Genomic DNA, 13,356 nt, shown 5'->3' with positions numbered 1-13,356 from the left:
GTTGTTTGATGAAAGGAATCGGTGTTTGGGACTGAGCGAGGAAAATAAGGTTGCAAAACTGAGAGAGAAATTCTGAAAAAAAAACATGGGTTTTCTTGACTAAACATAGTCTTTCCCACTCTAGGTATATATTAGTAAATAGTTATTAAATATATATTCTTATTTTCTCCCTTTTTCTCTAAGCTATTCTTACCTTATCAAGCCCTCTTAAATATCTACCAATACATATTTACAGCTTCATGGCAAATCACTCATCAGGTTCGACTTCATCTCAACCTTCCTCTTCTCGCTCTACTAGAACTAGAACTAGAACTAAAAAAAAGACTACTTCAAGATCCACTATGAATCCAAGACCTGCTGCTCCACGTCAGGATAATCGTCGTCGAGATAATCCCGACCACCCTTTCTCTACTGCTTCTCTCTTTGTGTTTAACCTTGTTGCTCCTCTTATGGTTAGTATGTTAAGTCAATCTTTTGCCTTATTGGACCGGTCAGTTTTCTCTAGCTTCACTGCCTCTGTTCAAACAGTCTTTTCTTCTGCACTAATTGCAATTTCCTCTTACGTTACCAAATGGTATTCTTCACCTCTTTCTCAACAGGTTCTTACCTCTACTTCCTCGATCTTCTATGATGTCGTTAATCCCGCTTATCATACTGGCTCATACTATCTTTCTTCGGGACCAACGCAAACCTCAACAACATGTAATCAGAAACTTACCATATAAAAGACAGTTATTTTATAAAGTTTCTTTTAAAATCACTTTACTTAATTGCTCATATTTTCCCGGTAATATTGCCTCGCCTTATCATAACTTTCAAATATAACTAAGTTTTCAACTGAGTTTACCCCTATAACATTAGTTAGTTCACTGTAGAGAAGAGGTAAAGTATAAGAGTCAAGTAATCTTGAATCGATATCAAAACAATCATCAACATATAGAAGATTATTATTTGATGGACAACCGTGATTAATAATATAAGCAAAATGACAGATATTTTCATTACCCTGATTGCTCCAAGTATGGTAAGCTTGATATTTAGTGAACATATGATCAATTAATTTATACATAATGTTAATGAAAAACAATATATTTGAGATCAGAGAATATTATAACACTAGCTTGTTGAACTATAAAATGAGAAAGGGAGTAGGAAGGATCCCATGGATATTTATATTCTTTTCTATCCTGAGTTTCATGACCTTTTGGACGCCTTATCAGTTATGTTATCGACTGCCTCAGCAGTCGGCTTATTAGTTGATATCTGTAGACACATACGGAGAAATAGGAGTTATATAATTAACACCATATAACTAGATTATGATTGGTTACAGGCTTGTTTGAACTTAAGTCACAGTTATCTGTCAAAATCAGAGATTGAACAAAACTAGAAAAGAGTAGGAAAAGTAAACTGACCATAATGTAAAGAAATATAACACTAGATTGAAGAGAAAAAGGATAGGGAGGATTCTATGGCTATTTATATCTTTTCTGTCGTAAAGTTTATGACGTTTTGACAGCTTGACAGGTATGTTATCGACTGCCTCAGCACTCGCCTCATTATATCTGTAGACATATACTTAGCACCGTTCATTGAAACGAGGAACGAGAGCGCATTACTTACAGACTCTTAAATGAGCGTTCTTTATAACTAATTTACATATAGAATGAATATTCAGAAATTATTCAATCATTTAATCGGGTTATTTGATTGATTTCCCCCATATATTTCTCTGAAAGGAGTTTCCGGATCCGGATATAATGTAGCCTCCCTTACGATACAGCTTCAGTTTAAAAGGTAAGAGGGTTGAAGAGCTACTGCATTTCTCTAAGCCTTGTAGCGGACCAGCTCGGTGTATAATAGCACTATGTATGGTTTCTTAAAAATAGACTCTTAGATACTGTATTATTTGATTAGACATGATCACTACAGCTAAAAATAGAGCTACTACACAAGAGAGCATCTGAAATCTCCTGGTCTGTTATCCTACAGTTATCTAAGCAAAAATGCAGTTATTTAACCAAAAATTTTGTTATCTAAGCAAAATGCAGTTACTTAACCAAAAATGTTTATTGAAGAACTAAATAAAGTAGTCAGAGAATGACCGGATGAGAAGTAATAGAACTAAAAATCAGTAACTCTACCGTTGAAAGACCAATCGTTACCATGTTTTAATGGGTCCTGTTTAGGACCACCTCTTTCTCCAGTAGCTGGGTTGACATCGCCTTCGAACTCAGGAACCGTTTTAAAATACTGGTTGAAACGTCCAATATCGGTTTTCATCTGCTGTGCTTCCACGTCCCCGGCCAAGTTACTACTAACCAGGCCCGACTCTGCGTTCTGTTTATTAAACTCTTCGATGGCAGCTTGAGAATTGGCGATTCTCTGTAATTTTTCAAACTCTTCTTGTTGTTCTTTTGGTAACTTTGGTGGAGATGGAGTGAAATCAGTGCCAAACTTGTTACCGGAGAAGCGAACTGCAGAGGATGAAATCCCTCTTGCCGCGATAGTTGGTTTAATAGCTGGCCTTATTCTAAACATCCTTTATAAGTAGGTAATTCCAAGCAGGTACTTGCCAGTTCTAAGAAGATCAGCTAAAGAATTGCTTCAATTTTATACCTTTTGATACCGCATCTCCTTCTTTTTCCGTAAACCGGGAATCTTTGACTGCTGATCACGTGCAGCACTGTGTACAGGCGTCCGTATAAGGATTAAACACTCTTACTGTTGCAGTCATTTTGCAGTCATTTTGCAGTCATTTTGACTCGAGTGGTAGAGAAGAGACATCAAAAGGAGTGGAGAGAGGAAAGATCAGCGAAGGTTGGAATGGGCGTACGGGATTATGGCGGAAGATGTGCTCGCCGCTCATCAAATCAGATCGAGTTTACCAACCAATCTTGGTGGGTTCAGCACTGGTTTCACTTTGCCGGTGGTGATGACAAAGACCATGGCCAGGATCGAGTTTCTTCTTGAAGAGATATGGAAGTTTTTAGATGGGGGATTGGGATCACGGAATGCATTACCCTATTTGGAATTCCGTCGTATCAAGGTATAAAGATACAAGAATATTTCCAAAAGCTAGCCTTCTGCAGAATGAATTGCAGAGTATCCAATGACATTTAGAAACTTGAAGATCAAGCCCGGAAGGTTGCTTGAGACCATCCACGAAACAGCCAGCAGTTTTGGAGCCAAAGGAATATGGGGGCCAGAAAAAACTCAAACGGGGGTTTGTAGATTAACATTATCTGATCTAGATAAGCAAGTTAGGGATTGGTTTATTAATGAGACGAAACAACTTGGTTGTTCTATCAAAATTGATGAGGCCGGTAGCATATTTGCAACGTATCCCGGGAAGGATAACTCATTGCCTCCTACTGCCATTGGATCTCATTTAGATACTCAACCCACTGGAGGAAGGTACGACGGGGTTTATGGGGTTCTTTCCGGGCTTGAAGTATTAAGAACATTGAAGGAAAACCAGTTTGTGCCCAATTACCCAATCACGGTGATAAACTGGACAAACGAAGAAGGTGCAAGATTCCCAATGTCGATCATGGCGTCTTCTCTTTGGTCCGAACAGGTTGACAAAAAAACAATTTATAACTTGAAATCAGTAACTGATTCAGAGCCAGTAACCGTCGAGCACGAATTGAAAAGAATCGGCTACCTAGGAGATACTAAAGCTTCGTACAAGCACAACCCCATTGCTGCTCATTTTGAAATTCATATTGAACAAGGTCCGATATTAGAAAATGAACATAAAGAAATCGGTATAGTCACCGGAGTACAAGCTTACGCTTGGTATAAAGTCAAAGTTTCTGGTAAGGCCTCTCATACCGGTACCACCCCATTCAGTGCCAGATCAGACGCATTATTGGCTGCTTCCAAAATGATTGCAAAAGGGAACGAAATTGCAACCAAACTCGGAGGGCTCTTTAGTGTTGGGATACTTGATTTGTCACCTGCAGTGGTGAACGTTATCCCCGGCGACGTTTCCTTCACCATGGATGCCAGACATGTCAAAGATGAGACGTTGGCCCAGTTGGTTGAAGAAGCCAAACTGGAATTCACCAAGATTTCTAAGGAATCCGGTAAATCAATCTCCGTGGAGTTTGACCATATCTACACTTCCAACGCAGTAAAGTTCCATCCCGACTGCATCAAGTGCGTCAGCGACTCCGCAACCCAGCTCTTTGGTGAGTCTAAAGTCAGGCAAATCACCAGTGGTGCCGGCCATGATTCGTGTGCTACAAGTGCAAGAGTGCCAACCTCGATGATCTTCATTCCTTCGAGAGACGGGGTCAGCCACAACCCGGAAGAGTACTCGACCCCCGAGCAAGTTGAAAACGGGTTCCAGGTCTTGCTCCACTCGGTACTCCAGTACGACCAACTCAGAAAGGATAGAGAATAAGTCTTTTCAAGTATATAAATCGGTATACCAGTAGTTTATTTATTTGCGCACGACTATATTTTTTTTTTTTTTTTTTGTATTGAAAAATTAAAGACGAAGAGATGAACAGATGAAGTTGTTTCTTTAAACGCCAGTATGAACGAAGCAGATTTCCCCAAGGCGCCACCGCATCCGAATGCTGTGCAGAAGAACCCAGAGCTTCTAAAGAGTGTGGACGAGAGGGTTTCTTTTGATCAATCGGCGTCTCAGTGGATTTTCGAAGAGAACGACACGGAGTATATATACAATTTTATTCTACAACGCTGGATGCCCAAAGTGATACGAGATGAAGAAGAAGTGGAAGGTAAGAAGCGCCAGAAGGATGCCGACACCGAAGAAGATGAAAATAAAAGAAATATCAAACGATTGAAGAAGGAACAATTACAAGCAGTGAAGGATGAAATTAATCGACTTAAGAATAACATCAAGAAGACCACCGGTGATAAAGACGAGGACAAATCAAGTAATAACACCGGGGCATACGTCTCTAACTTACCTGACAACATTAGCAAACAAGATTTGATTGATAGTTTCAGTAAGTATGGGATGATATCGGAAGATTATAAAACGGGCGAACCTCGAGTTAAACTCTACTACGACAAAGAAAATCATTTCAAGAATGAAGCTTTGGTCATCTACCACAGTCCCGATAGTGTATCTTTGGCTATTGAGATGCTCAACGATTCATATATTCTTCCTCCTACAGATAAGTCCCAAAAGAAGATTCGGGTTGAAAGGGCCGACTTTTCAAATTCATCTTCAAAAGACGACAAAAAAGAACGCAGGGTCTTAACCCAGGAGGAGAAAGATCTACTCAACCAAAGAAAAGAAGCCATGAGAAAGAAATTAACTGAATGGGATGACGAAACATCCGACAATAAAGTTTCTCAGATCAAACAGAAGGTATGGAGCAAAATGGTGGTTGCAACAAACATGTTCCGAAAAGAAGAGTTTTCCAAAGACTCTTATTTGGAAATAGATCTTAAAGATGATATCACCGATGAATGCAATAAACTTGAAATCGGTAATGATATCACCAGTATCAAGATCTACGATCAAAGTGCGGTCATAGTGATTAAGTTCAACAAAGCCGAACTGGCCAGCAAATGTATAGAGGCCTTTGACGGCAGATACTACGATGGCTTGAAATTAAGTGTTGCCAGATACAATGGTGAAAAATTCTCTCATTCAGTTAATCCCAGTGACGAAGCTAATAGACTAGACCAATTCGGTGACTGGTTGGAAAATGGAGACAACAAGATCGCAACCTAACCAAACAACCAACCAAATAACTTAATGCAATTCACGATTCACGACACTTTCATCTGGTAGAACCTGATTGTAGTTGACGTTGGTGATCTATGCTTATCTCTTATCGATCTTCCCCACGGTATGGCCCAGTAGTGCACCCACCGACACGTTTGATTAGAGGCAATCACAAATCAAACATCAACAGACCCTGTTACTCCTTCTTTACAAACTTACGTGAAGTATTCGATAGTTTCAGAAAGAAAAGCATAACTTGAAGACCACGAGTCAACCATTGAGATTAATGTTTGTGTACAACTGCTGATAAAAATAACTTGAGATGCTATTTAGTCATATTACTCCGAGTTCAAATATTTTGAAATCAGCGAGATATACACCAGTTAACCTCGTAATACGGTTAGGAGGTTATCGGATTGGTGGGTTGAAGCTTGCTCAGCAATTCTCGACCTCGTCAAGATTGGGCCAGGTGAATACTAGTACGGTTATCGAATTACCCATACCCAACGACTTTTATCATTTACTTGATTGTTCTTCCAAAAGACGGAACTTATGCAACCTTGGAACGCATTCTTTGAAGTTTTATATCTATCAAAAACTTAGTACTTTGCTTCCAACGAAAAGTGGTAGCATCTTAAAGGTAATTGTGGAGGATGCATTGAACTATGTCAAAAAGGAATTTGCTCATGATTTACAAACTAGCGATAGCATTGATGAGTATAGTGAGTTGATTTACTTTGGTTCGAACATTTCACTGAACTTGCATCTGTTTGGACAACAAAAATTGAAGTTTAAAGCAAGTCCTGAGCTAACATTAGAATTTGAAATAAATAAAATGTCTCTGAATCCCCGAGGTGGTCATCTCCATAATTTCAAATGGCTCTTAACTGCAATTGGATTCCTGATAGTTCGGGATGATGAGAAGCTTCGAATAGATGCGTTGATTGATAAAATAGTCGACTATTACTTGAAGAGAAATAAAGAAGCTATTGATAAAATCCCCGATACCCTCGAAATTCAACATATAATGCACCTAATGAATGATTATTACGATACTGCACCAGTAAATAAAGAGCTTTTATATGGCAACCTGGCTAAACTTCACCTTGAAACTATAAATAAAACAATCGATCTCCCTCCTCTTCCCCAAATCAAGGATAAGAACTTGCTTACCAAAGCATTACTCCACAAGGATATGTCTCTTGCATTACTTCACCGGAACCATCCTATGAGCAAATCGTTGACTGAAACTAAAAAAATGATATCCAATAAGTCATTCTATAAGGCTATACAACATTCACTATCATTCTTAGACGGGTTTGGCGATCTTTTCATTGGGAAGGAAATAAATGATTGGTTTTATAAAGTGAGAACTGGCTCCGCAGAAATTGATCCTTATTTTAAACAAAACCTTTCTCATTTCGGGCTTTTATATAGAGTTATGGTATCAAATAGTTTATTTTCAAGATTGGCAGTAGCTTATAAGCTACATCTTGGTCTTGATGATGATCTAGTAAGAAACCAATTTGATGAACGTCTAACTCTCTTTTCCGCTTTGGCCTTCAATAACTCTCCGAATAATAGTAACGTTTACGGCTTTTATGATAGTGGGGTGAAGTTTGAGCAGGAGATACTTGGTGATTATTTTGAACAGTACGTTGGGGCGCTAAGTATTGAAAACCCTCAATTGGCTTCTGAATGGATTAATAAAGTCTTTCTGGCCATCTTACGCCTGGCACCAAATCGCTTCAACCATTCCCATTACACTTATCACGATTGGTGTGTTGATATCATTGACAGGTATATATGTTATCAAGCTCGTCCCACTGAACAAGAATTATAAATGCTTAAAGTCTTACAAATAAAAAACTTATCTAATATGCTAATAGGTTTATTTACTTAAAGTATATATTGTACTCCTTTTAATATTATATTGATCAATAGATTATAATCAATGCTTAACATCTTTCATTAATGCAGAAAATCCCCCTCCGCTCTTTTTCTTCGTAGGATTTCTCTTTTTAGCCAATTTCTTTAAACTAACGAATTTGGATTCTTGTTCAGAGTCATCAGACGAATCGGAGCTAGAATCAGAATCCGAGTCAGAATTAGATCCAGAATTAGAATCAGAATCAGACCCCGACCCAGAATCAGAATCAGAACTAGAATCAGAGCTTGAATTATCACTTTTGGAATCGGATTTCTTAATTAAATCGCCGAACAGTTTTCTAGGAGTTTCCTTTTCAGCTGATCCAAAACGTGCATCTTTTACTTCAGGAACTCCTCTTTTGGCAAGGTCTGTCAAAGAATTCAAAACTGGCTTCCTTATCTGGTTAGGTTTTGGAACTGGTTGTGCTGAAAATTCTGGCTTCTTTGGTAAGTGTTGGATACCGCTCTCTAGAGAATTCTTCCTCTGTTGTTCTTTTTCACTTCTGTAAACGATGTATTTAGGGGATCGTGGAGGTGCAGACGTGAGAACTGATTGAGCTTTGGCAGATGAAGAGGCCTTTGCAGATGGAGAGGCCTTTGCAGATGGAGTGGCTTTTGCAGATGGAGTGGCAGAGTCTTCTATAGTTGGAGCCAAACGTTGTTTTTTCTGAACAGGTTCAACGTCTGAGTCGCTAGATGAGTCTGAGTCTGAATCCGAATCCGAACCAGAGCTGGAGCTTGACCCAGAACCAGAATCAGAGCTTGACCCAGAACCAGAGCTCGAATCTGAATCGGAACCTGAGTCCGAATCTGACCCAGAACCAGAACCAGAACTAGAGCTGGAGCTAGAATCCGAACTGGAACCGGAGCCACTGCTAGACTCAGATCCACTGCTTATGACCTCTATAAGTTGCGGTTCAGGGATTGCCTGAGATTTATTTGTATTTGAAGGCTGAGAAGAGACAGTAGTCGGTTTATCAGGCGAATTTTGAGGTTGAGGAACGGAAGAAGAGTTCTTACTTATCTCGCTATTAGACGAAGCTGCCTTGCTTTTAGGAACATTAGAACTCTGTACAACTCCGACGGTTTCTTGGTTATTCTCAGTGCGATCCAGTGTTCCTGTTTCCTCATTACTTGACCCCGACTGCTTTGATTTTGGACTTGAAGCGTCTTTCTTTTCGTTTGAGACAGGCTTAGACTTAGATTCTGATTCAGGTTCAGAATCTGAGTCTGAACCGGAGTCAGAATCTGAGTCAGAATCAGAATTAGAATCAGAGGAGCCAGAGCCAGAGCCAGAGCCAGAACTAGAATCAGAATCCGAATCAGAACCAGAAGAGCTTCCAGATGTAATATCAACAAATGTTTTGCCATTCACTTCCTTTTTTTGAAATTTAACTTGAGACAAATCCACTAATGGAGTCCTTCCTGAAGCATCGCTTGGAGTCAGAGATTGTGATGCATTCAAAACTTTCTTGCTGTCATTATTTTCAGTATCCATTCCCTTTTCAACATTGTTACCAACTTTCTCTTGTTGATTAATAGCAGATGAACTGTTCTCATGAGATTTCTTCTTTTCAGGTGTCGACAGGCTAATTACTTCATGGTCGGCTCTGTCGCTAGACCCATTGGATGGCTTTTTGGATGGCTTTTTATCATTGAAGTCGCCACTACCGGGGACTGCAATAAATCTTCTTGCTATTGGCTTGTTCAAAGTTTCTTCGGTGATCAAATTTGTGGCAGGTTTAGGTTTATCGGATGCTTGAGAAACAATTGGATTCAGACCATTTAAGTTCTGTGAAGTCTTTGATATAGCTTCATTCATATTAACCGAGTTACTGATATTCCCCTCATCAGCACCAGACTTGAGTTCCTGGGATTTTTCAAGGTTACTGATATTTGAATTAGTTTGAAAAGTCAATGAAGGAGAAGGGTTTTCAGTTTGCACATTGGTAGAGTCATTTTTCCTTGGTGAAGCTTGAGGGAGTTGATCTGATACCTGAGATATATTATTTGAGGGTATTCCATTTTCTTTCGGCTCAGTAACTTCCTTAGGGTCTCTTTGTGGTCTACCAATCCTAATGCTATTGATGAAAATACGAGGTCTTTTTGGGCTCGATTGATTATTCGAATCTGTGTTTGATTCAGGGAATTGATTTTGGGCAGGGCTATCAATGTGTGATTTGGGACCTGCTTTGGGAGAGCTATCAATGTGTGATTTGGTCAGACCTGCTTTAGGAGAGCTTTGAGGAGCTGCTGTCAAAGAATTCATCATTAAGGGAGGCTGGAATTGAGTGTTTGGAGTATTTGGATCGGTATCATTTTCGTTGCCTGATTTACGTTGGGAATAGTCATCTTCTGTATCTGTATGATGACTTTTATCGATCGAATCAATAAAAAGAGAAGGAGACTTTGGAGGTTTAGATGATTGTTCGAGGTCGGTAGAGTGATTTTGTTGGATCTGAGTAGGACTTTTCTTGAGAGAGTTTTGCAGATTATCATCTTCAACTGGAAGAGGATTGTTGCGACCATGGGGTGATTTAGCTAAATTTGACGGTTCATTTTCGTATTTCCCGACTTTGCTAAAGTCTGTAGAGTCTGGTTCCTCGTCATGTAAGTTCAATTTTGTACTGTCCAATTTTTGTTCGAATTTTTTCATCTTGATATGGAGCGAAGCCAATTTAGATTTATTTGAAATTTCATCAAAGGGAGGAGGCAATTGAGATGGTTGTAAAGGTTTGGATGGAAGCAGCAGATTATTTGCGGCGGCAATTTCATTGTCGAAATCATCCTCGACGTAGTCTGATTCCGAACTTTCTTCAATTACTCTATTAGCAGGGGACTGATTTTGAGAGCCAGATGGTTTAGGACGAGAGGGATAATCAGGTTTTTTTGAATTTGATCTTCTATCACTAGAAGTAGGTTGTTGATTTACCATATCGATTTCCAAAGATTTCATTATAGCATTTGCTTTGGACGAGTCGTTAGATGCATCATTTGATATTGGATTGGATGAGTAACGCTGTCTCAACTTTGTAGGTACTCTTAGACCATTTCTGAATATTCTCACGATGTCACTTCTACTGATGGAGTCCTGGTCATCCGCTTGATTATTTTCAATGTTTTGAATATTATCAATGGTAGAAGCTTCCTCATTGGGTAGCTCAGGTACAGGGGTTGAGTACGAACTTGAAGACGAGCTTGAAGAAGCATTCGAGGGAGCACTCAAATTAGGTTTTGATTCTTTATCTAGTAGATCTTTCTTTTCCAATTGAGCATGGGGTGGTATATTAAGCATTCCTGAAGTTACTCTTGTAGAGTTTTGATTTGAAGGAGAAACCGGATTAGGCTTCTTAACGGGGATCGAGTGATCTTCAGGAATTTCGGGTGGTGGTAATGAAATATTACTATCATTAATATCACTATCTGGAGATACGTTTGAGTCATGACCCACATTATTCTCCTTTTCACTATCGTCTTCAATTTGTAGCTTATTTGGGTTTCTCTTTTTAGGCATATGAATTAAAGGGGTAGCAGCAGCACTTGATTCAGGAGTGGGACTATTTGAAGACTTACTTCTGACCGACCAGATCGTTCTGGACCTCTGCCTTTTAATTGGAATTTGGGGATCTCCTTTTTCGAAAAACTCTTGTGTTCTCTTTTTAGAACTTGGTTGAAAAGATGTGTTATGGGCAAGCACCGGCGCTGGGGGTAACAGCGGAGGAGTTTGGCTATAAAAAGGATTGAGCGAATGGGTCTCTTCTGAAGATATCCTTTGCCGACTAGCTGAATGCAATTCATTATTAACCAAGACTCGAAGAATATCACCCAGACTGAAAACATCAATACTAACAAAATCTGGATCAAGGTCACAATGATCATTATCCTGCAAACCGAAAATGTCCAAGGGATCATCTTCGGGATATAGCTTGGAGTACCGTGCACATAAAGCGTCACATACTTCTCCAACTGTAGTTTCTGGTTCAGTTAAATGAAGAAACTTTTTAGTAACCGAAGAATCAAGTTTATCGCTTGAAACATCCAGCATGTGCGCTGGAATAAGCACCACTTGCAATTTCAATTTCATGATACTTTCTTTCTCAGCTTCCGATTCAATGAGTCCTCGAACCCTTGGTCAACCAACAAATGTAGAGTTAATGCTGTGATGAGTTGATGGGTTTTCCTATTTTTTACGCAGAGCTTCTCATATCAATTTTTCTTCCTCAAAAAAATTGTGTGCATCTCTTCAGATTTTTCACTTTACGTCCCATTCTTTTAGACCTAGGCTACGGTTCCCAGAAGACTACAGTTACTATTACAGGGTGGTCGAGTAGATTCGTAAACACAACTAAACTATCAAGTGGGGAAGGATTTTTGTAGAAACGGGTCATTGGCCAATATTTCATTGGCTTCTTTGACCAAATGAGATCTGTCAAGGACGTCCTTCAGTTCCAATTTAGCTTGTCGATCATAGGAGGTGGGCCAAGAAGGAACCCAGGTTACAATTTCACCATCCATGGTACCACAGAAGTAAGTGCCGGAGGAAGGACCAGCGTAGCACATAGAAGAAGTACGACCGTGATTTTTACTACCCCGTCTGCTCAATCGACTTAGCAATTTACCATCGATGGTTCTATAGACAAAGACATCATCGTTATCACTAGGGAAAAGAAGGTATTGTAGTTCCAGTTCCAGCTTCGAGCTTAGCAAGATTGGAATTGTTTGCGGGTACTTGTTTCTTGTTAAGGGACCAAAATTAATTAAACGATTAATCGGAGGAGCTAAGGACGAAGCAACATCCCAGCAGCGGACTTTATCATCGTTCCCGGCAGTGAAAAGAGTGGTTCCGGACTCGTCCCATACCAAGCCATTGACGGGGCCCAGGTGGGCTTTCACCGAAGCTTTGGTAAGATTATGAGAATCATGTTGGGTCAGAGAACTGGTCTTCAACATATCCAAACGACATAAGCAATTATTGCTTCTCCTAATATCCCACACCTTGACTTCCCCATCAAACCCACCAGAAGCAAAGAGAAACGGGTTGGTCGGATGCCACTTGACTTCAAGGGTCTTGCCCTTATGGCCACTCAAGGTATGGGCGCTGGAACCAGCCCTAATATCTAATAGTCTGATAAAAGGTTGATCGCTAGCAACCGCAATAAGCGCACTAGCCGTCATTTCATTTGACTGGTGGCCCCTGATATCAATCAGATACACCCGATTGGCAATGTCAAACTCGTGAACCGGGGCCATTTCTTGAGTATCCCATATTTTAACCGTGTGGTCAAACGAAGCAGAAACAAAAATCCCGGTATCAAACGGCCACCACATGATCGAGCTGATTCCAAAAGTATGTGCGGTCTTACGAGGAACAGTGGCGATATTCGTGAAAACTTGTCTTGGATTGTCATAATCGTAATCTTCATATTGTCTTCGGTATCGCCAATCAGGGTCTTCATCATCACCTTTGACTTCTTCTTGGGCTTTCAAATCCCACAACTTGATCGACAGATCCGCACACCCACTCAACAAGTACTGGTATTCCATACTTTCCAATGATAAGCTATTCACCGCTGCATTATGATGACAATTTACTGGGAATACGTCTCGAAGTGCCGTTTGCGCTAGCATCGAGTAGTACAGCTCGGTGATGGTGTTGACAAACTCCAATGGCCTGATCTTCAGAGTAAGCCTTTCCCTTAGAAGCAGCTGCA

The 13,356-nt window shown here is 39.9% G+C and overlaps 8 protein-coding genes across 8 annotated transcripts; 4 read left to right on the top strand and 4 right to left on the bottom strand.

Annotated features, from left to right (window-relative positions):
* Nucleotides 1–108: 108 nt before the first annotated feature.
* HYPBUDRAFT_152884 (uncharacterized protein) lies at nt 109–947 on the top strand. The gene has a single exon (XM_020221244.1). It carries the CDS (start codon nt 240–242, stop codon nt 723–725), a length of 486 nt encoding a protein of 161 aa, XP_020075906.1. The 5' UTR covers nt 109–239; the 3' UTR covers nt 726–947.
* On the bottom strand, nt 767–1,069 carry HYPBUDRAFT_6154 (uncharacterized protein; the record flags this gene model as incomplete). Its single annotated transcript, XM_020223552.1, has 1 exon — nt 767–1,069. The coding sequence occupies one exon, from the start codon at nt 1,067–1,069 to the stop codon at nt 767–769; it is 303 nt and encodes a 100-aa protein (XP_020075905.1).
* Nucleotides 1,070–2,008: 939 nt separating this feature from the next.
* Nucleotides 2,009–2,827, bottom strand: HYPBUDRAFT_204581 (uncharacterized protein). Its single transcript, XM_020223040.1, has one exon. It carries the CDS (start codon nt 2,539–2,541, stop codon nt 2,125–2,127), a length of 417 nt encoding a protein of 138 aa, XP_020075904.1. The 5' UTR covers nt 2,542–2,827; the 3' UTR covers nt 2,009–2,124.
* HYPBUDRAFT_204582 (uncharacterized protein) lies at nt 2,828–4,465 on the top strand. Its single transcript, XM_020223041.1, has one exon. It carries the CDS (start codon nt 3,113–3,115, stop codon nt 4,409–4,411), a length of 1,299 nt encoding a protein of 432 aa, XP_020075903.1. The 5' UTR covers nt 2,828–3,112; the 3' UTR covers nt 4,412–4,465.
* Nucleotides 4,466–4,546: 81 nt separating this feature from the next.
* Nucleotides 4,547–5,722, top strand: HYPBUDRAFT_109735 (U2 snRNP complex subunit; the record flags this gene model as incomplete). The annotated part of the gene is made up of 1 exon (XM_020218723.1): nt 4,547–5,722. The coding sequence occupies one exon, from the start codon at nt 4,547–4,549 to the stop codon at nt 5,720–5,722; it is 1,176 nt and encodes a 391-aa protein (XP_020075902.1).
* Nucleotides 5,723–6,209: 487 nt separating this feature from the next.
* HYPBUDRAFT_91046 (uncharacterized protein) lies at nt 6,210–7,517 on the top strand (the record flags this gene model as incomplete). Its single annotated transcript, XM_020223870.1, has 1 exon — nt 6,210–7,517. A coding segment is annotated over one exon (1,308 nt), but the record flags the coding sequence as incomplete, so codon positions are not given.
* An 87-nt stretch (nt 7,518–7,604) lies between these two features.
* Nucleotides 7,605–11,834, bottom strand: HYPBUDRAFT_152882 (uncharacterized protein). The gene has a single exon (XM_020221243.1). The coding sequence runs from the start codon at nt 11,727–11,729 to the stop codon at nt 7,668–7,670; it is 4,062 nt and encodes a 1,353-aa protein (XP_020075900.1). The 5' UTR covers nt 11,730–11,834; the 3' UTR covers nt 7,605–7,667.
* A 124-nt stretch (nt 11,835–11,958) lies between these two features.
* On the bottom strand, nt 11,959–13,249 carry HYPBUDRAFT_152881 (uncharacterized protein). The gene has a single exon (XM_020221242.1). The coding sequence runs from the start codon at nt 13,187–13,189 to the stop codon at nt 11,999–12,001; it is 1,191 nt and encodes a 396-aa protein (XP_020075899.1). The 5' UTR covers nt 13,190–13,249; the 3' UTR covers nt 11,959–11,998.
* Between the last annotated feature and the right edge of the window lie 107 nt (nt 13,250–13,356).

The sequence above is a fragment of the Hyphopichia burtonii genome (genome assembly GCF_001661395.1).
Source record: "Hyphopichia burtonii NRRL Y-1933 unplaced genomic scaffold HYPBUscaffold_4, whole genome shotgun sequence".
Lineage (NCBI taxonomy): Eukaryota > Fungi > Ascomycota > Pichiomycetes > Serinales > Debaryomycetaceae > Hyphopichia > Hyphopichia burtonii.
This window is presented reverse-complemented; position numbering and strand designations above follow the sequence as displayed.

Excerpts from the sequence above, each read along its gene's own strand:
- HYPBUDRAFT_204581 (XM_020223040.1), bottom strand. The coding sequence starts at position 2,541 with ATGTTTAGAATAAGGCCAGCTATTAAACCAACTATCGCGGCAAGAGGG.
- HYPBUDRAFT_152884 (XM_020221244.1), top strand. The coding sequence starts at position 240 with ATGGCAAATCACTCATCAGGTTCGACTTCATCTCAACCTTCCTCTTCT.
- HYPBUDRAFT_152881 (XM_020221242.1), bottom strand. The coding sequence starts at position 13,189 with ATGGAATACCAGTACTTGTTGAGTGGGTGTGCGGATCTGTCGATCAAG.
- HYPBUDRAFT_152882 (XM_020221243.1), bottom strand. The coding sequence starts at position 11,729 with ATGAAATTGAAATTGCAAGTGGTGCTTATTCCAGCGCACATGCTGGAT.
- HYPBUDRAFT_204582 (XM_020223041.1), top strand. The coding sequence starts at position 3,113 with ATGACATTTAGAAACTTGAAGATCAAGCCCGGAAGGTTGCTTGAGACC.